This window comes from Camarhynchus parvulus, chromosome 5, assembly GCF_901933205.1.
Source record: "Camarhynchus parvulus chromosome 5, STF_HiC, whole genome shotgun sequence".
In the NCBI taxonomy this organism is placed as follows: Eukaryota; Metazoa; Chordata; class Aves; order Passeriformes; family Thraupidae; genus Camarhynchus; species Camarhynchus parvulus.
In genome coordinates, this window is record NC_044575.1 from 9,347,228 (window position 1) to 9,368,739 (window position 21,512).

The following is a 21,512-nucleotide window of genomic DNA, read 5'->3' on the forward strand; positions in this document are numbered from 1 at the left end:
TTGCAGTTGTCTGTGATTTATCACGGCCACACACGGGCTGCCGAGCTCCCAGCCGGGTGGTGGAGCACACACAGGCTTTCGCAACGGGGGGATAATTACGGGCGTTGGAGCAGGGAGTGAAGCAGAGCCCAGTCCGGGACAGCTCCCAGAGATCCTCTCGGCTGTGCCAGAGTTGCCCCACATCCCTTTTTATGAGCCTTTTGGAAACTGTGGAGGCTGCGTGTTCACATGGCTTTTCAGGAGCAGCTGGCTGTGAATCATAGAATGCTGGAATGGATTGAATTGGAGGGGATCTTAAAGATCCATCCCCCTGCTGTTGGCAGGGACACCTTCCGCTATTCCAGGTTGCTCCAAGCCCCATCCATCCCTTCCAGGGATCCAGGGGCAGCCGCAGCTTCTCTGAGCAACCTGTACCAGTGCCTGAGCACCCTCACAGGGAAGAATTTCTTCCCAGTATCCCATTTAACCCTGCTCTGGTACAATGGTCAGAGCTATGCTGATGAGTGAGAGAAGCCAGCCCTTGCTGCAGCCTAATGAGCTCTGTATAAACAGTTTCCTCCAGAACATATGAATGATGGAGCTTTCAGTGAATCTCAGGAGAAAAATCAGGACTGGACCCTGGGAAGACAAATTGTAGCTTCCAACAGCTACAGATTTTCTGAATGTTTGAGAGGGAGGCGATGTTTCCACTCACAGGATGTGCATGGCATTCAAGGAACTCAGCCTGGGATACCTGATGCTACTGTGATTTATCCAGATTTCCCAAAGCTCCTGCAAGGCTTCTTCCATGCAGCACGTTCCTTAGAGCACTGGGAATTACTTGCCTGCAAAAGCAGCAGGGAGGAAGGAGCCAATCCTCCAGATACTCACAGTTGTAGGGCTGTTGTCACAGCAGAAGCTGTTCCAATGGAAATGGATAGACAGGATTCAAGTAGATGGGGCTGAGAGTCATCGGAGCGGTGCCGTGCGTGGAGAGGAGGATTGGTGTTGTCGTAACTCTTTGTGTGTTATTGAAGTGCCAAATGGATTAGGAGCTTTAAAAGCTTTAATTTCTGTGCTTTTGGCATCGTCTCTTGGAACGCGCGCGTCTCCGTAGTGAAGCTCTGGAGAGGAAATGGGGCTTGAAGGGGTAGTCCCAGACTAGTTTCTTCTAATTTCACTTGCAATCAAGTGCTGGAGAGAGAGAGACAGATGCTGCAGCTGCATGATTACAGAACATGCAGCTGTTATCCCACTTGCTTCTTTTCCTTCTAATGAGGCATCAACTCTCTCCTGAGTTTGCTGTTTGGGTAATGGTTTTATTCTAGCACGAAACTAGAAGTGGTTTTAATTTTTCTTTATTCTGATCTGGTTTGGGTTCAGCAGCTGGAAAGATGGTTTTTCAGAACTAGTCTGGTTTGAGGAAGGAGTTGCCCAGAGAAGCTGTGGCTGTCCCATTCCTGGAAGTATTCAAGGCCAGGTTGGATGGGGTTTGGAGCAACTTGGGCCAGTGGAAGGTTTCCCTACCCACAGCAGAGAGCTGGAATGGGATGAGCTTTAAGGTCCCTTCCAATCCAAACCATTCTGTGATTTGTATGATAAGGAGGCAGCAATTCCAACTACCTTTAAAGTGCTTGGTGGACTCTGCATGCAGCTGGATAGACTGAGCTGCTTGAAACTTTAATTTCCAACACCTTAATGTCTTCTCACCATTAATCCAGTTCCTCAGCCACGAGCAATAAATGGGTGGTTCTGATTTAAGTAGCTTTCAGTTCTTCACATTGTCTCGCACTTTCTTGGAGATTTCTGGGCACAGGCAGCTTTTCTGTGCTTTGTGAAGCAATACAAAGGTGGAGAGAGGATGAAGAGCTCTGCCACTCTCCCTTCCCAGCTGGCAGGAGCACAATACTCGCTGGAAGGAAGCTCGGCAGGACTCTAATTTTGAGGAATGATGCATTTGCTTGTCAGAGGGCTGAGTTTGAGCTGTGTTCAAAAGCTCTGTCTCTGTGTTGTGCCCAGGGAAGAGGAGGGATTGCTGGATCCCAGGTGAGCTGGGAGCAGGAGCATCCCCTTCACAAAGCAATCCATGCAGTGCAGGTGATTGCAGAGGTGTGGAAAACCCTCTGAGTAGTCCATACTGAGGATAGGTTTTGTTCCATAGGTGCTGGCACTGAATCATAGAATCCTGCAATGGATTGGATTGGAAGGGACCTTAAAGCTCAAACAATTCCACCCCCTGCCATGGGCAGGGAGATCTTCCACTATCCAAGATTGCTCCAAGCCCCATCTAATTTAGCCTTGGACCCTGCCAGGGATGGGGCAGGCACAGCTTCTTTGGGCAACCTGTGTCAGGGTCTCACCACTCTCACAGGGAGTTTATTCCTAATATTCATTAGGAAGCCATTCCTCCTTGTCCTGTCACTCCAGGCCCTTGTTCAAAGCCCCTCTCCAACTTTCCTGTAAGCCCCTTCAGCTACTGGAAGGGACAATTAGGTCACTGCAAAGCTTCTCCAGGCTGAACAATCCCAGTTCTCTTACACCCCCTTCCCTCAGTCTCTCCCAGCCTTTTCCTAACTTTAGAGCATCTATGGCATGAACAGTCACAGATACAGCACCCAGTTTTTAGCAGTTACTCCAACTCATGTGAGCACGAATCCCCCAGGATGTGTGGTGCTAGGCTGGATCAGGCTCCTGCCTGTGGAAACCTGAGGAGAACAAGGTGCCTGATGCTGGGTTTAAGGCAAACCATGGCTTTTTATTTTGGGATTTTCACCTCTGCCAGAGGCTCAGTCTCTCAGTAGGGACAGTAGAAAATAGGACGAAAGTTGCAAGGAAATCACTGGTCCATATAGCCTGGGAAGAGTTGTCCTCCCCAGGCCATGTTCTGCAGGACACCTGTTCTGCCTCTGCCAAATCCTGCTCTGCCTGATCCATTTTTTAAAATTGTAGTCCTCTTCCAAACTCCAGAGGTTGCATGTGGTCACTTTAGCCTTTTGTGCGAGAATAATTCAGTTTTGGAGGAAATTCTGTCTGACTTGATCCTCCTAATTCCCAGAGCCTGATTTTCTAATAAGAAAAATGCAGACATATATAAGTGTTTGTTCCCCACCACTCTCCTCCTGAGGCACCAGCCATGGGATATACCCTGTTTAACGGGGTGGAGGAACTCAGTCACCCCAAAAACACATTGCCAAGAGGATGACATCTAAAAAAGCACCATGCAAACCCCAGCGGGTTTCAATTCCTGAATTTCCCTTAGTTAATGCATATATAAGTAAGGCAATTAAAACACATTGGGCTTATTTCAAATAGATAATCTAATTATCAGCTTGATTAAACCATATCAAATGAACAGTTCTTGTAATTCGGGAGCTTTGTTCTAATCACTGCCAAAGCAGTAGGAGCTTTAATTAAAAGCCTCAAAAGTGGCAGACCAGTGTCAATTGAGGGGAGTTACAGCCTGAATCCTGATTGCAGGGAAGAACAAACCCATCCTAGGTGGATGCTGATAAAAAGATCAGCTCTTTGCTGCCAATAAATGGAATTTGACCATTTTGTAAATACCATTGAATGAAAGTAATTGTCCTTTGCTGCTGTTTCTGGTGCTCAGAGACAGACTTCATTAAATCTATTCCACTATCACTCATTTACACTGACATTTTTAATGTCTGTAGGTTGGTATCACCTAGCCATATCCTGTCTCAGCCTTGGACCTACAAGCTGCAGACTGCAAAATTTCTTAATTAAAAATTGGGTGCTGGATAACTCAGGAAGCCCAGGCTTCTTTTTCCTGCCATGAATGTGTCTTTGGGGCCTCTCTGCCCATTGTGATTTGGTGTTCAATGCCCACAATTTTTATAGAACACAGCTACAGGGAATGACAAGAGCAGTGGGCAGCCAGGTTCCAACCTGCACAGAGATTTGCATGTATTTAATTTATTAATGTTGGCAGGTCTCTGCTTAATAGCCCAGGTTTTCTTTTCACCTGAGTAGGTGGACTTTTTGTTTTTCTTTTGCCTAATTGTCTCAGAAAATGAAACTGGAACAGCCTGCTTGTATCAACATGCAGGCAGTCACAGGCCAGGGGTTATTTCTGCTCTCTGCCCTGGACCAGCCTTCAGATTTTGGAGATTTGATGGGAATTTGTAAGGTGTTAGGAACAGCATCAGTGGAAGAGGGAGCTGGGTGGACAGTTGGTTGGACAGCTCTCTGTCCAGACCCAGCTTTCCCCAGCTGCTGTGGCATTTGCCATCACCACCTTGCTTTTAATTACTGTCGTGTTCCATGGCTTAATATTAAACCACATCTAATTGCATCCTGTCTCTTAATTGGCTTAACTGGCCATCACCCAAATAGACTCTGCTGTACAGAAACAAGCTTCCCCAAATATTTCCTAATTGGCAGTTGGTGCTTTGTGAGGAGATGGGACCCTCTCAGCGATATTAATAGATGTTTTCTCCTGTTCGTTCCCAGGATTGGACATTGATCCTATGACGCATGCCCGGAAAAAACAACTTTTCCTTCTGAAACATCCAGCTGGTTCTGCTGGCCAGGCCTCGTCGCCAACAGGCAGCAGGAGGATGGACAGGGCCAACGCAGAGCAGCGGGACGGAGATGCCTCGGAGGCTCCAAAGTGTCCCAGTGGGTTTGTAGGGAATAACAAAAGCAAGAGTTTGCACGAAGTGCGAAAGACATACCCGCTGCGGAGGCGGCTGCTCCCCTCGGTGAGCAAAAAGACCTGCAAGGTCCTCCTCACCAGGCTGGAGGATGTGGCTGGCTCTCTGTCCAAACAGACCCCGAGCTGTAAAAAAAAGCACCTTGCCAGCTGGGTTGAGGGTTTGGGATCTGCTTTGTTCTCGGAACAAGTTCAGCCTGTGGGAGCGGGCAAGAGTGACTCATCCGGGGAGAAGTGCACAGTAACTTATCCCGGGCCGGAGCAGGACTTTGATCCTGCTCCCTCGGAGCCCAGGAAGCGCCGGCTGGCCTCGCTGAATGCCGAGGCGGTGAACAACCTGCTGTTCGAACGGGACGATGGCTTGTTATCCGGCAGGCGCTTCCGCAGGGACTCTGGGAAGGCTGCTGGGGACTGTACCCTCAAGGGCTTGCAGTGCAAAGCCGGTGACAACTGGCCTGCCCTGGAAAAACCAGCTGTGAAAACAGGGAAAGGAAAGAACCGGCATGAGCCCAGTCAGAAATGCAATAGCTGTGAGCATTCGCTGGATGAGGTCTTTGATGATGGGGCAAAGACGGAGGATGGTGCCATCTCCTACCATCCCACCCCAAAGAGACTGGCCAGCCTGAATGCCGTGGCCTTTCTGAAGCTGACCCACGAGAAAGATCTACCCCTGAAACAGAGGAGTAAATCGGACGGAGAAGGCAAGTCCGAGAACCACTGTTCAAAATCTACACTCAAATGGGCCAAAGCCGGACGGAAGAACTGTGTCAAATCCAAGAAGGAAGTGGCTAGCTTAAAAATGGATGGGCAGCACAGCTGGCAAGGCCAGACCCTGGGCACGTTTGGGAAAGGAGAGCAGCGGGACTCTTCCAGGCTCTATGGGACAACAGAGCCCGTCGCCTACGAGTCGCTGTCTGGCTCCTACGCCAGCACGGAGGGCTTCTACCACAGACTGCCTTTGCTCATGGGAGGACAAGCTTCCATGAAGCCAGAGTATGGAAGACCTGGAGAGAAATCCCCAACCCCCAAACAGGAATTTCATCAGCCTTCCTTTCCCGTGCAGCAGTTCCCTCCCTTGCCTGTGCCCGGGAATCACGCGGATTGTGGATGTCTCTATGAATCCTCAGATCTGACTCCGTTGAACGGGTTTTATGTTTATTATGGCCAAAGCGGATACAGTGGCTATTCCCCCTGCTCCATTTATCCCAAGGACGAGCTGTCGCAGGCTGCGACCTGCGAGGGGCTCCTGGTATCTTCCGGTTCCTTGCCATCAGGTGCTCATTTCCAGCCCCTGCACTGGTGCAGCTCTCCGTACTGCTGCGGGGAGGGAGCAGCCGTGAGCAGCTACAGTGTCTGCGGCGTGGTGCATGTGCCGGAGGGCAGGATCGGCAGCGTGCATGCGGGACGGAACAGCTACCCCTACAAAATGCCTTTTGCAGCAGGTAAGGTGCAAAGTGCACGCAAATCCCGGCCGGCGTTCCTGGGAGAAGAGGGTGGCTCGGCGCGGTGCCTGCTTGCCTGGAGGCTGGTTCCCTCTGCGAGCAGTTCTCAGCTCCACAGCCGAGCTGCGGCTTGGAAAGGATCCGCCTTCCACCTCCCCTTCCCCCGTTTTTTTGCCCAGAGGGTTTTTCCCACTGAAAGGTCTTGTTGGTGTGGAAAGCAGGGAATCGGTGAAAGGATTTTGGCAGCGAGAAGTTGACTCACGGTTTGTCATGCTGGAGCTAAGGCTGAGCTTTGATCTGTGTAAAACGAGCAGGGTTCAGTTCCTGCACGCCATCCCGCTGTGCCACGCTGAGCCGACGGTCGGGAGCACACCAGGATGAGTTACTCCCATCCCAAAGCCTCGCTCTGGGGGCTGAGGCATCCTCACATAGCCTGTGGAGAAGCTGGCATTGCCTCTGCTGTTAGACTCTAGTAGTGCCAGCTGGGGGCTGCAGGCTTTTTGGATTCCATGGATTGATCAGAGCTGGCAGGGCTGCATAGGGAGTTTCACTGTGGTGGTCTAAGTGCCAGGCACACTGTTAGTTTGGGAATTCTTGAGCCCATCTTTGCTCTCTGCCAATGAAGTGCTGGAATGAGGAGGGATGAGGGGGTATGGAAACGTTGTTACCTGCCTGGCTCTCCTCTGTCCCCGCCTGCTTTTCAGACTTCCTGCTTTATCTTGGAGCTTTGCCTCTGCCGTTGAAAAATACCTTTTTAAATATTTAAAGGTGGAGTGCTGTATGGGGGTTATCAGACACCAGTGCTGCGTGTAACGCCAGGCTGGACAGTGCTGCAAACAGTTGGTCTGTAGAGGAGGCTGCTCTCCAGCTGCTGGGAGTGCCAGCATGGGATCTTTCCACTAGCCACGTGTTCCAGCCAAGAGCTGGCACGACTTACCCACTGAGAACAGATTTTCAGGTAGGTGGATGGAGTTTTGGTTCAAGCGAGGCTTTGTCATCTCCCGTTGTAGGAAGCTGCTGAAGCTCAGGAGCGTTTGGTTGAAGTGTAATTTCTGTTTTCCCGAAATATCCCCGCTGTCATGGTGCTGCTTCCTACAGCAGCAGCCAGACAAGGTTTGCTGGTAGCTTCAGAGCTCTTGAAAGGGGAATGCTCACAAGACAACCAGCTCAGCAGTGTGTTCTTGCCTGACAGTTTCTGTGTAGTGCCCCGAGGTCATACCAGTCTCCTTTGTTCCTCAGCTTTTGCATGCTAGTGCCTCTGATTTTGTGCAGCCAGAAGGATGCAGGCAGTGCCGAGTATTTTCCAGAGATCAACCCTCCCTGTGGATTCAGTGATTTCTCCTGGTGCTGGCAAGGGCAGCAGCAGTTCCAGGAGTGGGTATTTGCTAGTGTGTCACCCCGCTACTGAGATCTCCCTTGCTGTGATTTCCTTGCTGGAAGCAACTTGGATTTAAAAACCTGTAACACCAGAATCATTGAGATTTTGGTCTGTGGATTGAAGAATATAAGGAGGTCTCAGAGAATATTGATGGGGCCTTAGGGATTGATTTTTATATAATTTTGCACCTCTGAAATATTTTCCTTCCTTAGGGTGGGGCATTTTAGTGAACTGAAGGAGCACTTTGGCTGCAAGCAGCAGGCTCCCATCAGAGAGGGATCCAGCCTGGCATGCCAAATGCTGTGTGTTATATCTGTCTAATTTGGTGTCTTCCAGGTGTTTGTAGGGAAATATGAGTGTCTGTGTGGTACAAATCCAGGGACTGGGCTGTGATCTTGGGCAGTGGTCGGGCAGTGTGGTGGAAAGGAGCTGGGACAGGCTGTGAGAGCTGCTTTAGTGCCAGTGCCGTTGGAGAGGCTGGAAGTGTGTGTGACCAAGGAAGGAATCTCAGGGGTGCCAGCAAGAGCAGTTCTGCACCAGGGCTCTGATGTTCAGGAAAGATTTTTGTGAAGCTTTATCCTGCTCTAGCTCAAGCTTAAAAGCTGCTTTTGTAAGCAAAATACCTGAGAGGTGATTCCATGCCCCATGTGTCCTGTGCCTGCCAGTGCCTGGGGTTCTCGTGGCATTTGCTACACAGGGTTGATTTGATTGATTGATTGATTGATTGATTGATTGATGAGGATGATCTGTGGCATCCCTTGCACTCACAGCTCCGCAGTGGCTTGGCTGCAGCCCTTAGGGAGGGTAAGGTGGGGAGGCAGGAGTTCCAGCAGTTCTTTGGCTGGAGCTGTGTGGCTTTGGGTGGAATTTTCCCTTCAGATTTCTAAGCTCTGGTCTGAGGCATCTCCTGGAGCCTGACTGGAGCTGTGCTTTGGTCACCCCAAAAAGCACAGTGTCCCATTTAGGGAACAGAGGTGCATGATGTATTGGTCCAGGAGCTCTTTTCCTGCTGATAGGGCATAATTACAACTGGTTCTTCCCTTGGCCTGGGTTGAGACTTGTTTGTGACTCCTGAGTGGAACAATGTATTTCTGGGATGCTCTGAGAGGCAGCGTCAGCCAAATTCCAACCTGCTGAGGTTCCTGTGTCTGCTGCAGGGACACAGTTTTGCTGAGGATGCAGCATCTTGTGGTTGTGTTCCACCCTGTTTCATCTTTCCGGACTTAATTTGGAGAATCTTCTCAATTTTCCCTGATTAGTAGAATTTGGCTTTTTGAAAGAAGCTGGCTGCTTTTGGCAGCGTGATTTAATCCTTCTCATTGTTTCGATAAGCCTTTTATTTCTTTTATACATATTGACAGACTGGAACTGCTTTGGACACTGGCCAGCCTTGTGTGTATTCCTGGCTGGCATTACTTGGGATTCAGATGGGTTTGTTGTGGTGCAGTGTCATCTGTGGAGCACTGGAACACGCAAGCTCAGAAATGGCTTTGCTTTTACAATCCAGTGACAGTGCAAAATGAAATTACAGCCTGGAGAGTCTTTACAGCTATAATGCAATAAAGGGGATTTCGGGCAAAAGCAGCCACGGTGTGGGACAGTCCCGGCTGTGTAGTTGCTTTATGTTCCACGTGAGATCCGTGACTCATTTCTTCCCTTCCCTTAGAAGGCTGCAAGTCTCTGGACCAGCTGAACCTCACAATCCCGGTGGCAGGACACCCCGCGTCGCCTGCCCACCCGCTCTCAGGATGTCCCGTGCCCAGCGTGCCACCAGCTGCAGAGCCCGTTCCTCACCTGCAGACCCCCAACTCTGACCCTCAGACCATGGCCCGAGAATGTCCTCAGAGCTCCAAGCCCCCCAGTGGCTCCAAGTCGGGGCTGCGGAATACTCCAGGCTGCCTGCACGCCTCCAACAGCAAAGCGGCGGGCGGCCATTCCCACCCCAAGCAGCAGCGGATCGGCCGGCGCAGAGCCACCAACGGCTGGATCCCCGTGGGCACGGCATGCGAGAAGGCCGTCTACGTCGTGGTACGTGTCTGAGTGCTGGGGCTGGGCGGGGACAGCCGCCTGGGAACGTCCAGGCGTGAAGGCTTGGGAGTTGTGGGGCCCTCTTCCAGCTGGAGATGGTCACTAGGTGCTGTCTAGAACCTCCCAGTGGAATTCTGATGGGAGCAGAGGCACTGCTGGCTATATTCCCTGCGTGTCCTGGTGTTACCTTGCACGGTGTGCTTTGGGAGGGGAGGAGAACCTGCTGCTCCTGTGCTGGCCTCAGCTCAAAGGTGACGGATCCTCCCAGCTCCGGCATGTACAAGGGTGGCACCTGAGGCACGTGGGAGTCCATCCTACTGGGATCATCCTCCAGCTGCTTTCTCCTGGATAGGGCAAACCTGTCTGAGAAGCTGAGGGTTGTTGTAGCCTCAATTATAAGGGGCACATCTAGAGGCAGCTGTCATAAGGTGGCTCTCACTTAGGGTGTCTGTAGCCCCACAAGAATCTCCCAGCGCACAGAGGACTGAGACAGTATAGTGGCTCCCAGGTGGAATTTTTCTAGCACCCAAAATCCCATTTCTTGTAACTTGCATGGTGGCGTGGCCAGTTGCTTCTCCAGGGATTTCCTGTCTGTACTTTCCCATTTGTTGCATTCAGGGGCAGAGACTGGTTCCTGTAAGATGGGAGATTTCCTGCCAGAGAATTCAATTAGGTCCAGTCAAGTCTGCTTCAATTGTGAGAGAAGGCAATATCCTTCATCTTATTAAAAAATAAGAGCTTGAAATGGGCCCCACGTGGTGTCTGGGAAGGTGGGACAAGACACTGATGTGCAGTAGATGTCTGGAGGAAGGAGGGCCATGGTCCAGGCAGGATCTGTGCTGCTGCTTGGTGTGGTGGCACAACCTCCTGCTGCCGGGAGCAGCAGCCAGGGCAGGTTTTGGAGCTTTAGCCTTTGGGAGTGTGTCCTGGTGCCAAGGACTGTGCCAGAATGAAGCCTGTCAAGGCCAGGGACTGGCCTTGTGCATCCACCCCTCAGGCTGTCACACCCCAAAGGAGCAGCGAGGCATTAATCTCCTTAAGGTGCTTCCAATCCTGCCTGCGAGATCTGGCAGGAGGTTAAACCATCCTGCTCAGGCATTCTGAAATGAAACTCAGAGCAAAAGCAAACTAAAACTACCTGGTTCATAGTCCCAAAAGTGATTATTTCGTACTGTCAGAGGGTACAAAGGAATCAATGGCAGTCCTGCTAAGGAAGGCTTTGTGCCACAGCCTCCCTGCCACTCCCTGCCCTGCTTTTGTCAAATATTTCATGTTTTATTAGTTTTTACCATGTTTGTATCAGAGGAACAGCATTCAAAACACAATTTTCAGTGCCTTTGAATGGGAAGAAAAAGCAGACCTCCAAGTAGGCAGGTGGAAAGGTGATTTTCCTGAAGATTATGGTTTTGCGTGCAGAATGGAAGGAGCGAGTATGTTTTCATTTGAAATCAGAGTATTAATTTCAGCAATTAGGGCTTTTGTGAGATGTGCTGTCCCCCTGGTGAGCTGCCCCTCATGGAGGAGAACCATGAAGTTGCCCTTTGCCTGTTGACTGGGTTGTTTTGGTTCCTGTGTGTGCAGAACGAGCCGGAGCCGGCCGTGCGCAAGAGCTACCAGGCTGTGGAGAGGGATGGGGAGATCATCCGGGTGCGGGACACCGTGCTCCTCAAATCTGGGCCCCGCAAGAAATCCATGCCCTACGTCGCCAAGATCTCTGCACTCTGGGAGGACCCCAAGACAGGTACTGTGCCAGCACAGCGTGTGTGTGTGCTCGACAGAGAGAGCTGGAAGCAGGGAAGGAATGGATCTAGGGAGAGCTGCAGGCTGGTTCGGGTACCAGGGTGATGGAGAGGAGATGAGTGCCATGGCTTTCATTTGGATTGTTCCAGGAACTGAAATGTTCCTTAATCACTCGTCTGGGGCTGATAAATGGAAATCTTCCTGGATATGTAAGCACAGAATATTTGCCAAGTGCCCGTCTTAGCAGCCCTCTCCTGTATTATTTCATTGCTCAAACATCGGGGGAGCTGCTGTTTGCTCCAATCCAGCATCTGGTCTGGGAGCTGTTGGGAGCAGGGCTCTTCTGCAGCAGCTCTGATGGACCCCAGTAGAGCTGGGGATGGGAGTTGTGGGGACTGATGGTGAGATCTGGTATCTGACTGGCAATCCCTGAGCCAAGGATGCTGAGCCAAATGCTTTAAAGTAGAGGTCGTGCTTAAAAAGGGGGAAAAGAAACCCCGAAAATTCTGTGTAAAAGACATAAATCGAGGCGTGGTGAGGCTCAGTGTGGCTGTGTCAGTGCAGCAGCAATTCTGCCCTGAACCGGGGAATCAGTGCTGCAGGTTCCCACCTTTGGACGAGCATCTTTTCCAGCTTGTGTGCTGAATGGATTTTTTTTGCAGGTGAAAACATTTGATTCTTGAATCTTTGGGGAGTTTTTTGTGCCTGACTTCCTTGGGATGTTGTAACCTGAGTAGAAGGAGGCGAAGGTGTAGTGGAAAAGCAATATGACCAACTCCATGCAGCTTCTTGCTGTAACAAAGGGACACCTAGTTCAACATGAAATATTTATCAGCCACAGCTGCCTCTCCGTGAGCACTGTGGGAATGAAGGGGATGGAGCAGCGGGAGGAAGCTGGGAATGAGTAGGAAAACACTCAGAGAAAGCTGAGGCTTGACTTGTTTTCATCTGTGCTGTTGCAGGGGAGCTGATGATGAGCCTCCTGTGGTATTACAGACCAGAGCACACTCAGGGAGGCCGCAACCCCAGCATGCACCAGGTGAGTCCCCACGGGGCAGGGCATCCCGGGCTCTCTGTGCTCCTGCAGGAGGAGGGGGGCACTGCCCCAACATCTCCCTGCATTCCTGGGTGGCCTCCAGCTGAGTACAGCAGAGCGCTCTTGGCTGTGATGCAGCTGTTGCCAGATGTGTTGAGTGGTGGTGTCCTATAGTTGGCCTTTTCCCCCAGATTTATTGTCCTGTGGAGAAAATCTGGGCTCTCAGAAAAGCTGCTGAGTTCCTTACATGGAGGCTGTAACGGAAACTGCTGAGTGTTGATGTTTCTCCCTTTAATCTGAGAAAACTCCACATATTAAGTAAAAAGTAATTTTGACTGTTACCTTAAGAATAAGGAAGAATAAGTTTATATTGAATCAAGATCAGACACCTTTCCAAAAGCACATTCTAATTCCTACAGGACTGCAGAGCCTGATGCAAAAGCTCCTGCTGCCATTTTGCAGGAAACTGAAGTGCCTGTGTCATGTGCTGCCTTTTAATAAATCCCTTAATCTGCTTCTTAAACTCCAAAAACGTGTTAGTTTTGTACAGAAACGTGGATGCATCATCCTTGCCCTGCCTAGATTTATGCTGAGAACTAAAGTCTGGTTTGAGGATGCTGTGCCAGGATAATGGAGTTGCTTTTTAAAGAAAAAACGTGTGAATCACTGTGACTTCACGCCTTGCTCTGCTTTGCATGGGCTTGTGTTGGGTGACAGAACAAGCTGGTTTTAACTGGGAATGAAGAATTCACTGCTGTGTTCAGCCCAATTTTAAAAACTTTCTTAATTTCCATTGCTTTTTTAAATAAAAAAGGGAGGGAGGGTTTGAGAGCAGCCAGGGAATTGTAACTGCCTCGTTTGCAGGGCACAGGTGAGTTTCTAAACCAAAATGTGGCACTTTATAAATGAAAGGTGAGTGTATCCAGTTGCATTTCAGTCCAGGGAGAATGCCAGGAGGAATTAAGCCAGGTTTTTGCAAACCCATTTGAATTACACAATTCTTCAAACAAGAGAGAGCTTGGGCTGAGGGCTGGGCCAGGCTTGCCAGAGTGACTCAGGTAGTTTTGACTCCAGGAGTAAACCAGAACCCCAAGGTGCAGAAGGCAGGTGTGGCATTCCCAGTGTCCCTGATCAACCCTGTCCCCAGATGTTCACCCTTTTGTGAGTTTTCCCTTCCAGCAAAGCAGAAATGGAGCCTGCAGGGAATGCTTCCAGACTTGTGCAGGGCATCCATGTTCCCAGAGATCATCTCTGCTGATCTAACCATACCTGAAATTCTTCTCAGTGCCTCTGTCTGGGTTACCCTGTGTATAACCAATCCTGCCTGCTGCAGAGCCAAATTTCCTAAATTACTCTGGGAAAAGTTGAAGAGAAGTTTGCTAGTAGAGGTTGTGGCTGATCCTCCTTGGATGTGTTCCAGGCCAAGTTGGATGGGGCTTGAAGCAACCTGGTCTAGGGGAAGATGTCCCTGCCCGCGGCAGACGGTGGAATGAGATAATCCTTAAGGTCCCTACCAACCCAAACCATAGCAGGATTCTCTTCCATGATTCTGAAAAAGGCTGTTGCTACTTCTCTCACTAAACCAGCCTTTTTAATTGAATTGAGAGGAGGAAGTGGTTGGATAAGAAGGGTTTCTTTAAGATATAAAGATGGATTAGAGAATCCAGGAGGAAAGGGGAGACCGAGGGGCGCAGCCAGCCATGGCCTTGCTGCTGAAGAGCTTTGTGACATTGGAAATTCATGGGATATTGAAGCACTTGGTCTCACAAAACGTGCTGGGCAGGGTGAGATGGTGGAAGAGTTGGTGCTTTTCTCACTCTTGCTGGATAAAACGTGGTGCACAGAGCACATGGCAGGTGCCTGGGTTATGTGGGACACTGGCTCTGAAGCATATTCACCATGGGCATGCTTTGGTGACTCCACATTAAGGTGATGGGTGAAGGTGCAGAGCTCCTCATTCCCTCTCTGGGTGAGGATGTGGAGCTGGCTGTGCCTCCCGGGGCTCCGGGCCAGCTGGGTGACCTGTGTGTCCCCTCCCCTCCTCGCACAGAATGAGATCTTTGCGTCGCGGCACCAGGACGAGAACAGCGTCGCCTGCATCGAGGAGAAGTGCTACGTGCTGACCTTCGCAGAGTACTGCAGGTAGGTGGAGCTCTGAACCTGCTGCACTTCCCAAACCTCCCCCTGCCTCCAGCCTCTCTCACCCTGCCCCTTCCAGCCAACCCAGCTGTCCCAGCCTGCGGGCTGTGGTGTGGCTGGAGCTGGGGTGGTGACACTGCTCTGCTGCAGGCAGGGGGCTTCTCCTGCTCCAGATCCATTGCATGTCTGGATTGTGTAGGATCATGGAATCTTTTGGGCTGGAAAAGACCCTTAAGATCATCAAGTCCAGCTGTTCCCCTGCAGCTGCCAAGGCCACCACTGACCTGTGCCCTCAAGTCCCACATCCACACAACTTTTAAATCCTTCCAGGTATGGGGACTCCATCGCAGTCTGTTCCAAGGCCTGGCCACCCTTTCCCTGAAGGAATTTTCCCAATATCCAGCCTAAATCTCCCCTGGTGCAGCTTGAGGCTGCTTCCTCTCAACCTGTCCCTTGTTCCCTGGGAGCAGAGCCTGACAGGCTCTGGCTGCACCCACCTGTCAGGGGGTTGTGGAGAGCCAGAGATCCCCTCTGAGCCTCCTTTTCTCCAGGCTGAGCCCCCCCAGCTTCCTCAGCTACTCCTGGTGCTCCAGACCCTTCCCCAGCCTCTTTGTGCTCCTCTCAAGGGATTCCCAAATATTGATGCTTGTATGACCACTGCATTTGGTTTAAGGAAGACAGGAACAGGTGTACAGGAAAACATGGAACTTGTAGCTAAAAACTAAGTGAGTTAGGAAGAGATCCTATATGTCCATCCCTTGTTGGACACAGGTGCCAGACCAAAAACCTGCTGCTACAAGTGCCAGTGTTTGTGCTGGACACCAGATCCTGGGATTTTGGCAGCAGCACCCCTTGGAGCAGTGACTTGGGCTGTTATAGTTGAGCTCTTGCTGATTGAATTGCAGCTTTGTCAGTAAGAATTTCCCAGCATCCATATTCCAGCCTACCATCCTGTGATGGATACACAGGGCTGAAGGAAAATAGGGATTGAATGGGCACAAACCCATAATGCAAACCAGTGTTTAAATCTCAGTTCTGCTGGGTGCATCTTGCAGTCTGTGCAGCCCTGCCATGGAGGAGATGCCTGAGGCCTCCTCCTCAGCCTGCTCCTTGCCCAGGGCTCTGCTCTGAGAATTTCTAAAAACAAACCGGCGTACAAACTCTTTAGAAGTTGAATTTTGATCTTGCTTTTGAGAACACTTAAAAACCCCAAACAAACAAAAACCCCAACCTAATCCCAAGAATAACAAACCAAACAAAGCCAACCAAACAAAATTCCCCATCCCCAAGCTTTGGATCAAAGCAGTTCCTTTCCATTCTAACACCCCAATCTTCTGGAACAGCTACTGGCAGGAATTCTTTCATGCTCTTGTGGGTCAGGTCACCTTTGAGAGATGTTCCCTGAAGGCATCCTGAATTCTTTGTTTTCCTAAACGTTGGTTCATAAGTATTTATTAGGGGCTAATTAGCAAAAATGAGGCCAAAGCATTAAAAACAAGGTTTTAAACCTTTTTTTTCTTTAAATTGCTATCATCTTTGGTGCTGTACGATATCCAGCAGTATGGAAATACAAACTTGTGTTGCTTCCTGCAGGAGTTCTCTTTGAACAAAGCTTTGTCCACATGCCTTCCCTTCCCCTTATCCCCCAGCAGCTGCAGTTGTGGCTCCCAGCAGGACACAGGCAGCAGGAGAGGGAATGAGTTCATGGTCTCCAGCACAGGAATGACACGGACCTGTTGGAGCGAGTCCAGAGGAGGCCATCAGGTTGATCAGAGGGATGGAGCACCTCTCCCATGAGGAAAGGCTGAGAGAATAGGGATTGTTGATCCTGAAAAAGTGAAGGCTTTGGAGTGACCTAATTTCCCCTTCCAGTATCTCAAGGGAGCCTACAGGAAAAATGGAGAAAGACTGTTTACAAGGGCCTGGAGTGCCAGGACAAGGGGGAATGGCTTCACACTGCCAAAGGGCAGGGATATATGGGATATTAGGAATAAATTCTTCCCTGTGAGGGTGGTGAGGCCCTGGCTCAGAGAAGCTCTGGCTGGACCCATCCCTGGCAGGGTCCAAAACCAGGTTGGATGGGGCTTGGAGCAACCTGAACTAGTGGAAGGTGGAACCTAGTGAAAGGTTCCTGCCCTTGGCAGGGGTGGGACTGGATGAGCCTTTATGTCCCTTCCAACCTAAAACATTCCAGGATCCTCTGATAACTCTTCCGATGTGATTGCCCTGCAGATTTTGTGCCTTGGCAAAGCGTCGAGTCGAAGGGATCCCGGGCAGGAAAACCATCATGGTTCCTCCCTCGGAGGAGTATTCCACCCCTTTGCACCGCAAGGTGCCCGAGGACACGGACCCCGAGCTGGTTTTCCTCTGTCGTCACGTCTACGACTTCAGGCACGGGCGCATCCTGAAGAACCCGCAGTAGCGCAGCCTTGGCTCGGAGCGGGCAGCACCGGAGCGCCCACCATGGCCTGGGACACCTGTGCACTGTCACCCACCTCATGCTGCTGCAGGTGGGAGCGCCCAGCGCTCCGCCTTGGGACTGGGAGCGTGCGAGGAGCGGAGCCCCTGGAGGGGGAGGCAGCAGCTGAAAGCACAGCACTTCATTAAAAGCATAAATGAAAATATATACGTTAAAAAAATAAATATATGTATATAGATATAGGGATTTGCATAAGTAAATCTATATCTATATATGTATGTAGAGCTGCATCTAATGGGAGGGTTTGCAGGGGATAAAAGCCAGGAAGCAGTGCAGAGGCATGGCTGGGGGAACGGCGCCAAGGTGCAGGAGGGATGTGTCAGTGCAGTGTTTGTGGAGTCTGGCTGGGACAGTCGGGGGTTTTCGGGCCCTGAACTGAGCCCAGTTCTTGGCAGAGCATAGGAGAGTCTCCTTGGTCCCGCAGGACAGACTCTGAGGATTTCCATGGTGAGAGCTTCAAAATGCAGCTTTGGGAGCTGCCTGGGTGTGCAGAGTGGCATTGTGTCATGCTTGGATAGGTGTTGCTCCACCAGGGGAAGAGGTGACCCCTGTTCTCCCCTGTCTTTTCCCTCCCCTCACCTCGCTGCTCTGTGATTCACCACCTAGACTGGGGCTTGGAGCCTGCTCCAGGGTGGAGCAGAGGGAGCTGGCAAGGTGGCAGGTGTCACACCACAGTGTAGGATTAGAGCTGGTCCTGTCCCAGGTGTCCTGACCGAACCCACAGGATTTTATGCCCCATTCCAATGCCCAGCACTCACCAGCCCTTGTTGCTTGGAAGCTTGGAGCTCACAAAGTGGGCTCTGCTGGGGGAAACCGTTTCCTCTTCTCTTCTGAGTGTTGCTCTTCCTCTGTTGGCTCAGGGGGCCCTGGATTTTCTCTTTCTTCCCAGTTTGTTTCCTGTAATGTCATTTACAGACCCTGCTTATCCCCGTGTGTCTGCAGTGGGAAGAAGCCAGAGGGGGAAGTGGCAAACCCTTTTCTTGCGTGTTTTTGGCTTTTTAAAATTCCTTCCCCATGTGACTGTCCTGATCCTGGGAGTGCTGTTGAAGCCATCAGCAGCCTCTCCCCCTCCAAACTCATCCCGGTGTCCGAGCAAGCTCACCAAAGTGGCTTTGTGGCTCCTGAAAGGACCTGAGCATCGGGAAAGGTTCGCATGGACCATGTGAGCCCGCAGGTCCTGCCTCTTGCCTTACCTGTACAGATCCCAGACAGACCTTAGATCCCAGACAGACCTTAGCTTATCTCAACGCTAACTTGGAGCTAATCCCAAAGCAAACCAAAGGACAGTGTCACATCCTGGGGAGTCACTGCACCAGGCTGGGAGCCCAGCCCGAGATTGCACTAACTTACAGCAAACTGACCCCGTGCCACCCACATTCCTGCTGGCTGGAGCCACTCACTGAAACAAGGGATCTGCATTTTCCCAGTCTTTTGGGGCTTCTGAACTTGCGTTCTATGGTGGGAGTGTCCATTCTGCTTTAATGTCCTGTCAGTGGAAGCACCATTCCCTGGGGACACAGGGCTTGTCACCTTGCTCCAGTGGCCACACACTTGCCCAGCCTGCAGAGAAAGCCCATGGCATCCAGTTCCTTCCATGGAATAGTTCAGGCCCACAGGAGTTCTCCAGAGATTTGCTCTATATACCAAAGAGGGGAACGTGTCCGGAGGCGATGGCTTGAGGGGATGACAAGGTCTGGCACCCACCGCAGCGGGCGGGCATCTCCCTGCAGCTGGTGGATGATTCCTGCTGGAAAATTCCTGTTTATTCCCAGCTGCATAGCCCAGGGAGAACACCCAGCTCCAAGAAGGGGGATCCCAGGTGTGCAAGCAAGAATTGTCAGGTGAAGCATCTTCTCTCACTTATACCTCAAGATACTGTTGGTGTCAAAGGGATTGCCCAGATCTCTCCTGAACAATTTGCTTGGCACTGAGGGTCTCAGTGAGAATGACGTTGTGGGGCTGCATTGGGTTGGGAAGTGGTGGCGCTGTGGGGACACTTGGATGAAGGGGTGCAAGGAGGCATTGGAGATCGTGGTCTCTGGTGCTTCTGGGGGAGGATATGAAGTGGTTTTCCCCTGTAGCAGGGAGGAAGGATGCTGGAGAAGTGGAGCTGCTCGTGCCCGTGACACGGAGGGAATGGCAGCTGCCCGGCTGTGGGGGAAGTGCAGCAGATGCACCCCACAGTGAGTGGAAGGTGATGGGAAGCCCTAAATCCACATGTTTGGTTTCATGGGGACTCCTTTGTCCCTGAACCTGAAGCAGGAGAGCTGCTGTGGCCATTTCTCCCTGGCAGTGCTTTGGACACGGAATGCTGCAAGACCCACCAGCCAGGTGAGCCTGAGCACTGCTGCAGCTGGCCCCAGGTGTGAGACCCAGCCTTGGAAACACAGTAACTCACTAAAATTCCTCCTTCTGCCCCATCTCCCCCTGCTTCCACCTTGTCCTGGCTCCTCTCCAGGTAGCAGGGAAGTTATCCTTGCCCTGGGTCCATAACGGGCTCCGGTCCAGCTCTGGAGAGGACAAACCTGAACTCTTCTCATGTTGAATCTGCTTCAGGCCATGAACATTGAGGTTCACGTGGTTGCTGATGCTGTTGTGCAAACAGCATGTAAATGAACTGAAATGTCTTATCCCTAATGAAAAGATTTCCTGCTTTTTTAATCTATTAGATATGGAAATATTTTTTGAAACTGAAAAATGCAGTCGGTAGAATTTAAATTGAAGCGTAATACATGTAAAATATATTTTAGTTGATAATTTTGTAAAATGCACTTTTTTGTGTCTCTTCCCTGGTTTCCCAGATCTGTATTTCATTGTTTACAGATGGAATGAGAACATTCCCTATTCCCTCCTTCTGTGAGAAAGATATATTAGAAGTAATTCTTAAAAAAAATAAATTTGAAAAATCGTATTGATTTAGAAAACAAACCAGTGCTGGACTGTTCTTCCCATTCCTGCATGAACTTCCCACCTGGACCTGGTGGTTGCAGGAGTTAGGAGTGCTTGGGATCAGATGTGGGTGCTCATGGTTGTGGGATGAGCAATCTGTTGGGTATTCCATGGAAATAGAGCAAGTGGCAATAGGATAGGCCAGTCTACTCTTGACAGTGGCTGTCAGTGGAGTATTTGAGTCTCTGCTGTCCAAGCAGGGCAGGTGGTGATGACAGGTCTTGTTTCAGCTGGGCTTTAGGAACCCTGAAGGAAGCATTTGGGAATGTTGCTTTGGAAAAGTGTGTCGTTTGGAATGCTCTCTCCACCAGCTTCTGCCATCTGAGTGTCAGTCCTGTGGCACCAAGTGCCACATGCACCCTGAGGACAGGTCCAATAGCTGAGCCATCTATACAGGCATCCCAAGGGACCAGAAGGATTCCAAGTGGGAGAAGAGCAGACAGGAGTCAAATAACCTGCATGAGGAGCAGGATAATGGGATTGGGAGTACCTGGTGGGAGTGTCTGCAGCCACATGCAGGTGAGAGCTGTTCAGGGGTGCTCCCAGCCAGTGACAGAGCTTGGGGTGCAAGGCTGAAGGCACAGGCATGTGCAGGGGCATTGCAGGGGCTGCTGCGCACTCATCCTCAGGGGGAGCGGCCACTCCCACACAGTCCTGAGCCGTGGCTCCTCTGGAGCTGTCCCACAGGCTCTTCCTTGACTTTCATGATTTCCATTCCATGTTGAGATGTTCTGCTGCTTCCTGGGGCTATGGCTCTTGCACACTTGGGGAGGGAGGGGTTGAGTTCTGGGAACAAAATGGGCAGAAGGAAAGAGTAATGTCTGACGTGGAATTAGTTCCTGATTTCAGAGAAGGGAGCAATGGGCACATGTTGCTTGTGGCCTCAGTGCACATTAGCTGGGCATGGCAGAACTGCATCCATAGCCCTTGGATAATCCATTGGACCCTGGCTGCATCCTTCTGAAAATTTGCAGCATCTTTCACTTCCAGGTCACCTTGAGCAGGAGATTCTGAGATGGTCCCGTTGGATGAGCTGGGGCTGCTCAGTCCCTGTTTCCCTGCAGCCCTGCTGGCATCACACCTGTTCTTAAATTCCTGATTAAATTTCTTCCTAGGATTAGGAATTTTGCTAGAGGATCCTTGCCTTTTGCTTCCTGCTCCCAGCCTTGTCAGCACAGCTTCTCTCAGAGAGTTGCCAGAAGCATGGAGCTGGAGAAGCAGATCAAACCAAGAGAATTCCTGAAAAAGGAAACCACAGTGATGAAGTGAATTCATCTGGGAATTTTCCTCCCAAGGGGAGGAAGGAGCTCATCCAGGGACATGTATGTTTGTGAGCTGCTGTGGGATTACTGAGCATGATATTCCCAACCCCATGGCCTGGGATTTGTGCTGAAGAACCAATTTGAGATTTCCCAGTTGGATTTAATGTGACCTGGTTCCTGGGAGTCATCAGTGATGTGGGTGCCAGAAATGGAACAGAAACCTGTCCCCCATGCGTGACCCATGGCCAGCTCTACCGGCTCTGGTGCTTATCCCGGTGTTGATGCTCCCTCAGAGAGGTCCTTTGGAAAGACAACCAAGAAAAAGCTTTTCCATCCCCTCTCCTCCTGCATGGTGAGCTGTCACCAGAAGGATAATCTGTGGCGGGCTGAAAAGTTGGGATTAAT

The 21,512-nt window shown here is 50.8% G+C and overlaps 1 protein-coding gene across 2 annotated transcripts in view; it reads left to right on the top strand.

Annotated features, from left to right (window-relative positions):
- BAHD1 (bromo adjacent homology domain containing 1) overlaps positions 1-19,824 on the top strand; it is a 35,389-nt gene extending 15,565 nt beyond the window's left edge. The window contains exons 2-7 of one of the 2 annotated variants that reach the window (XM_030950188.1): positions 4,453-6,096; positions 9,141-9,502; positions 11,084-11,243; positions 12,205-12,281; positions 14,329-14,420; positions 16,650-19,824. In XM_030950188.1, the coding sequence (XP_030806048.1) occupies positions 4,470-6,096; positions 9,141-9,502; positions 11,084-11,243; positions 12,205-12,281; positions 14,329-14,420; positions 16,650-16,839 (2,508 nt within the window). In that variant the 5' untranslated portion in view covers positions 4,453-4,469 and the 3' untranslated portion in view covers positions 16,840-19,824. The remainder of the gene's footprint in view (positions 1-4,452; positions 6,097-9,140; positions 9,503-11,083; positions 11,244-12,204; positions 12,282-14,328; positions 14,421-16,649) is intronic. The other variant, XM_030950190.1, reaches the window with a different exon arrangement.
- Positions 19,825-21,512: the final 1,688 nt, after the last annotated feature.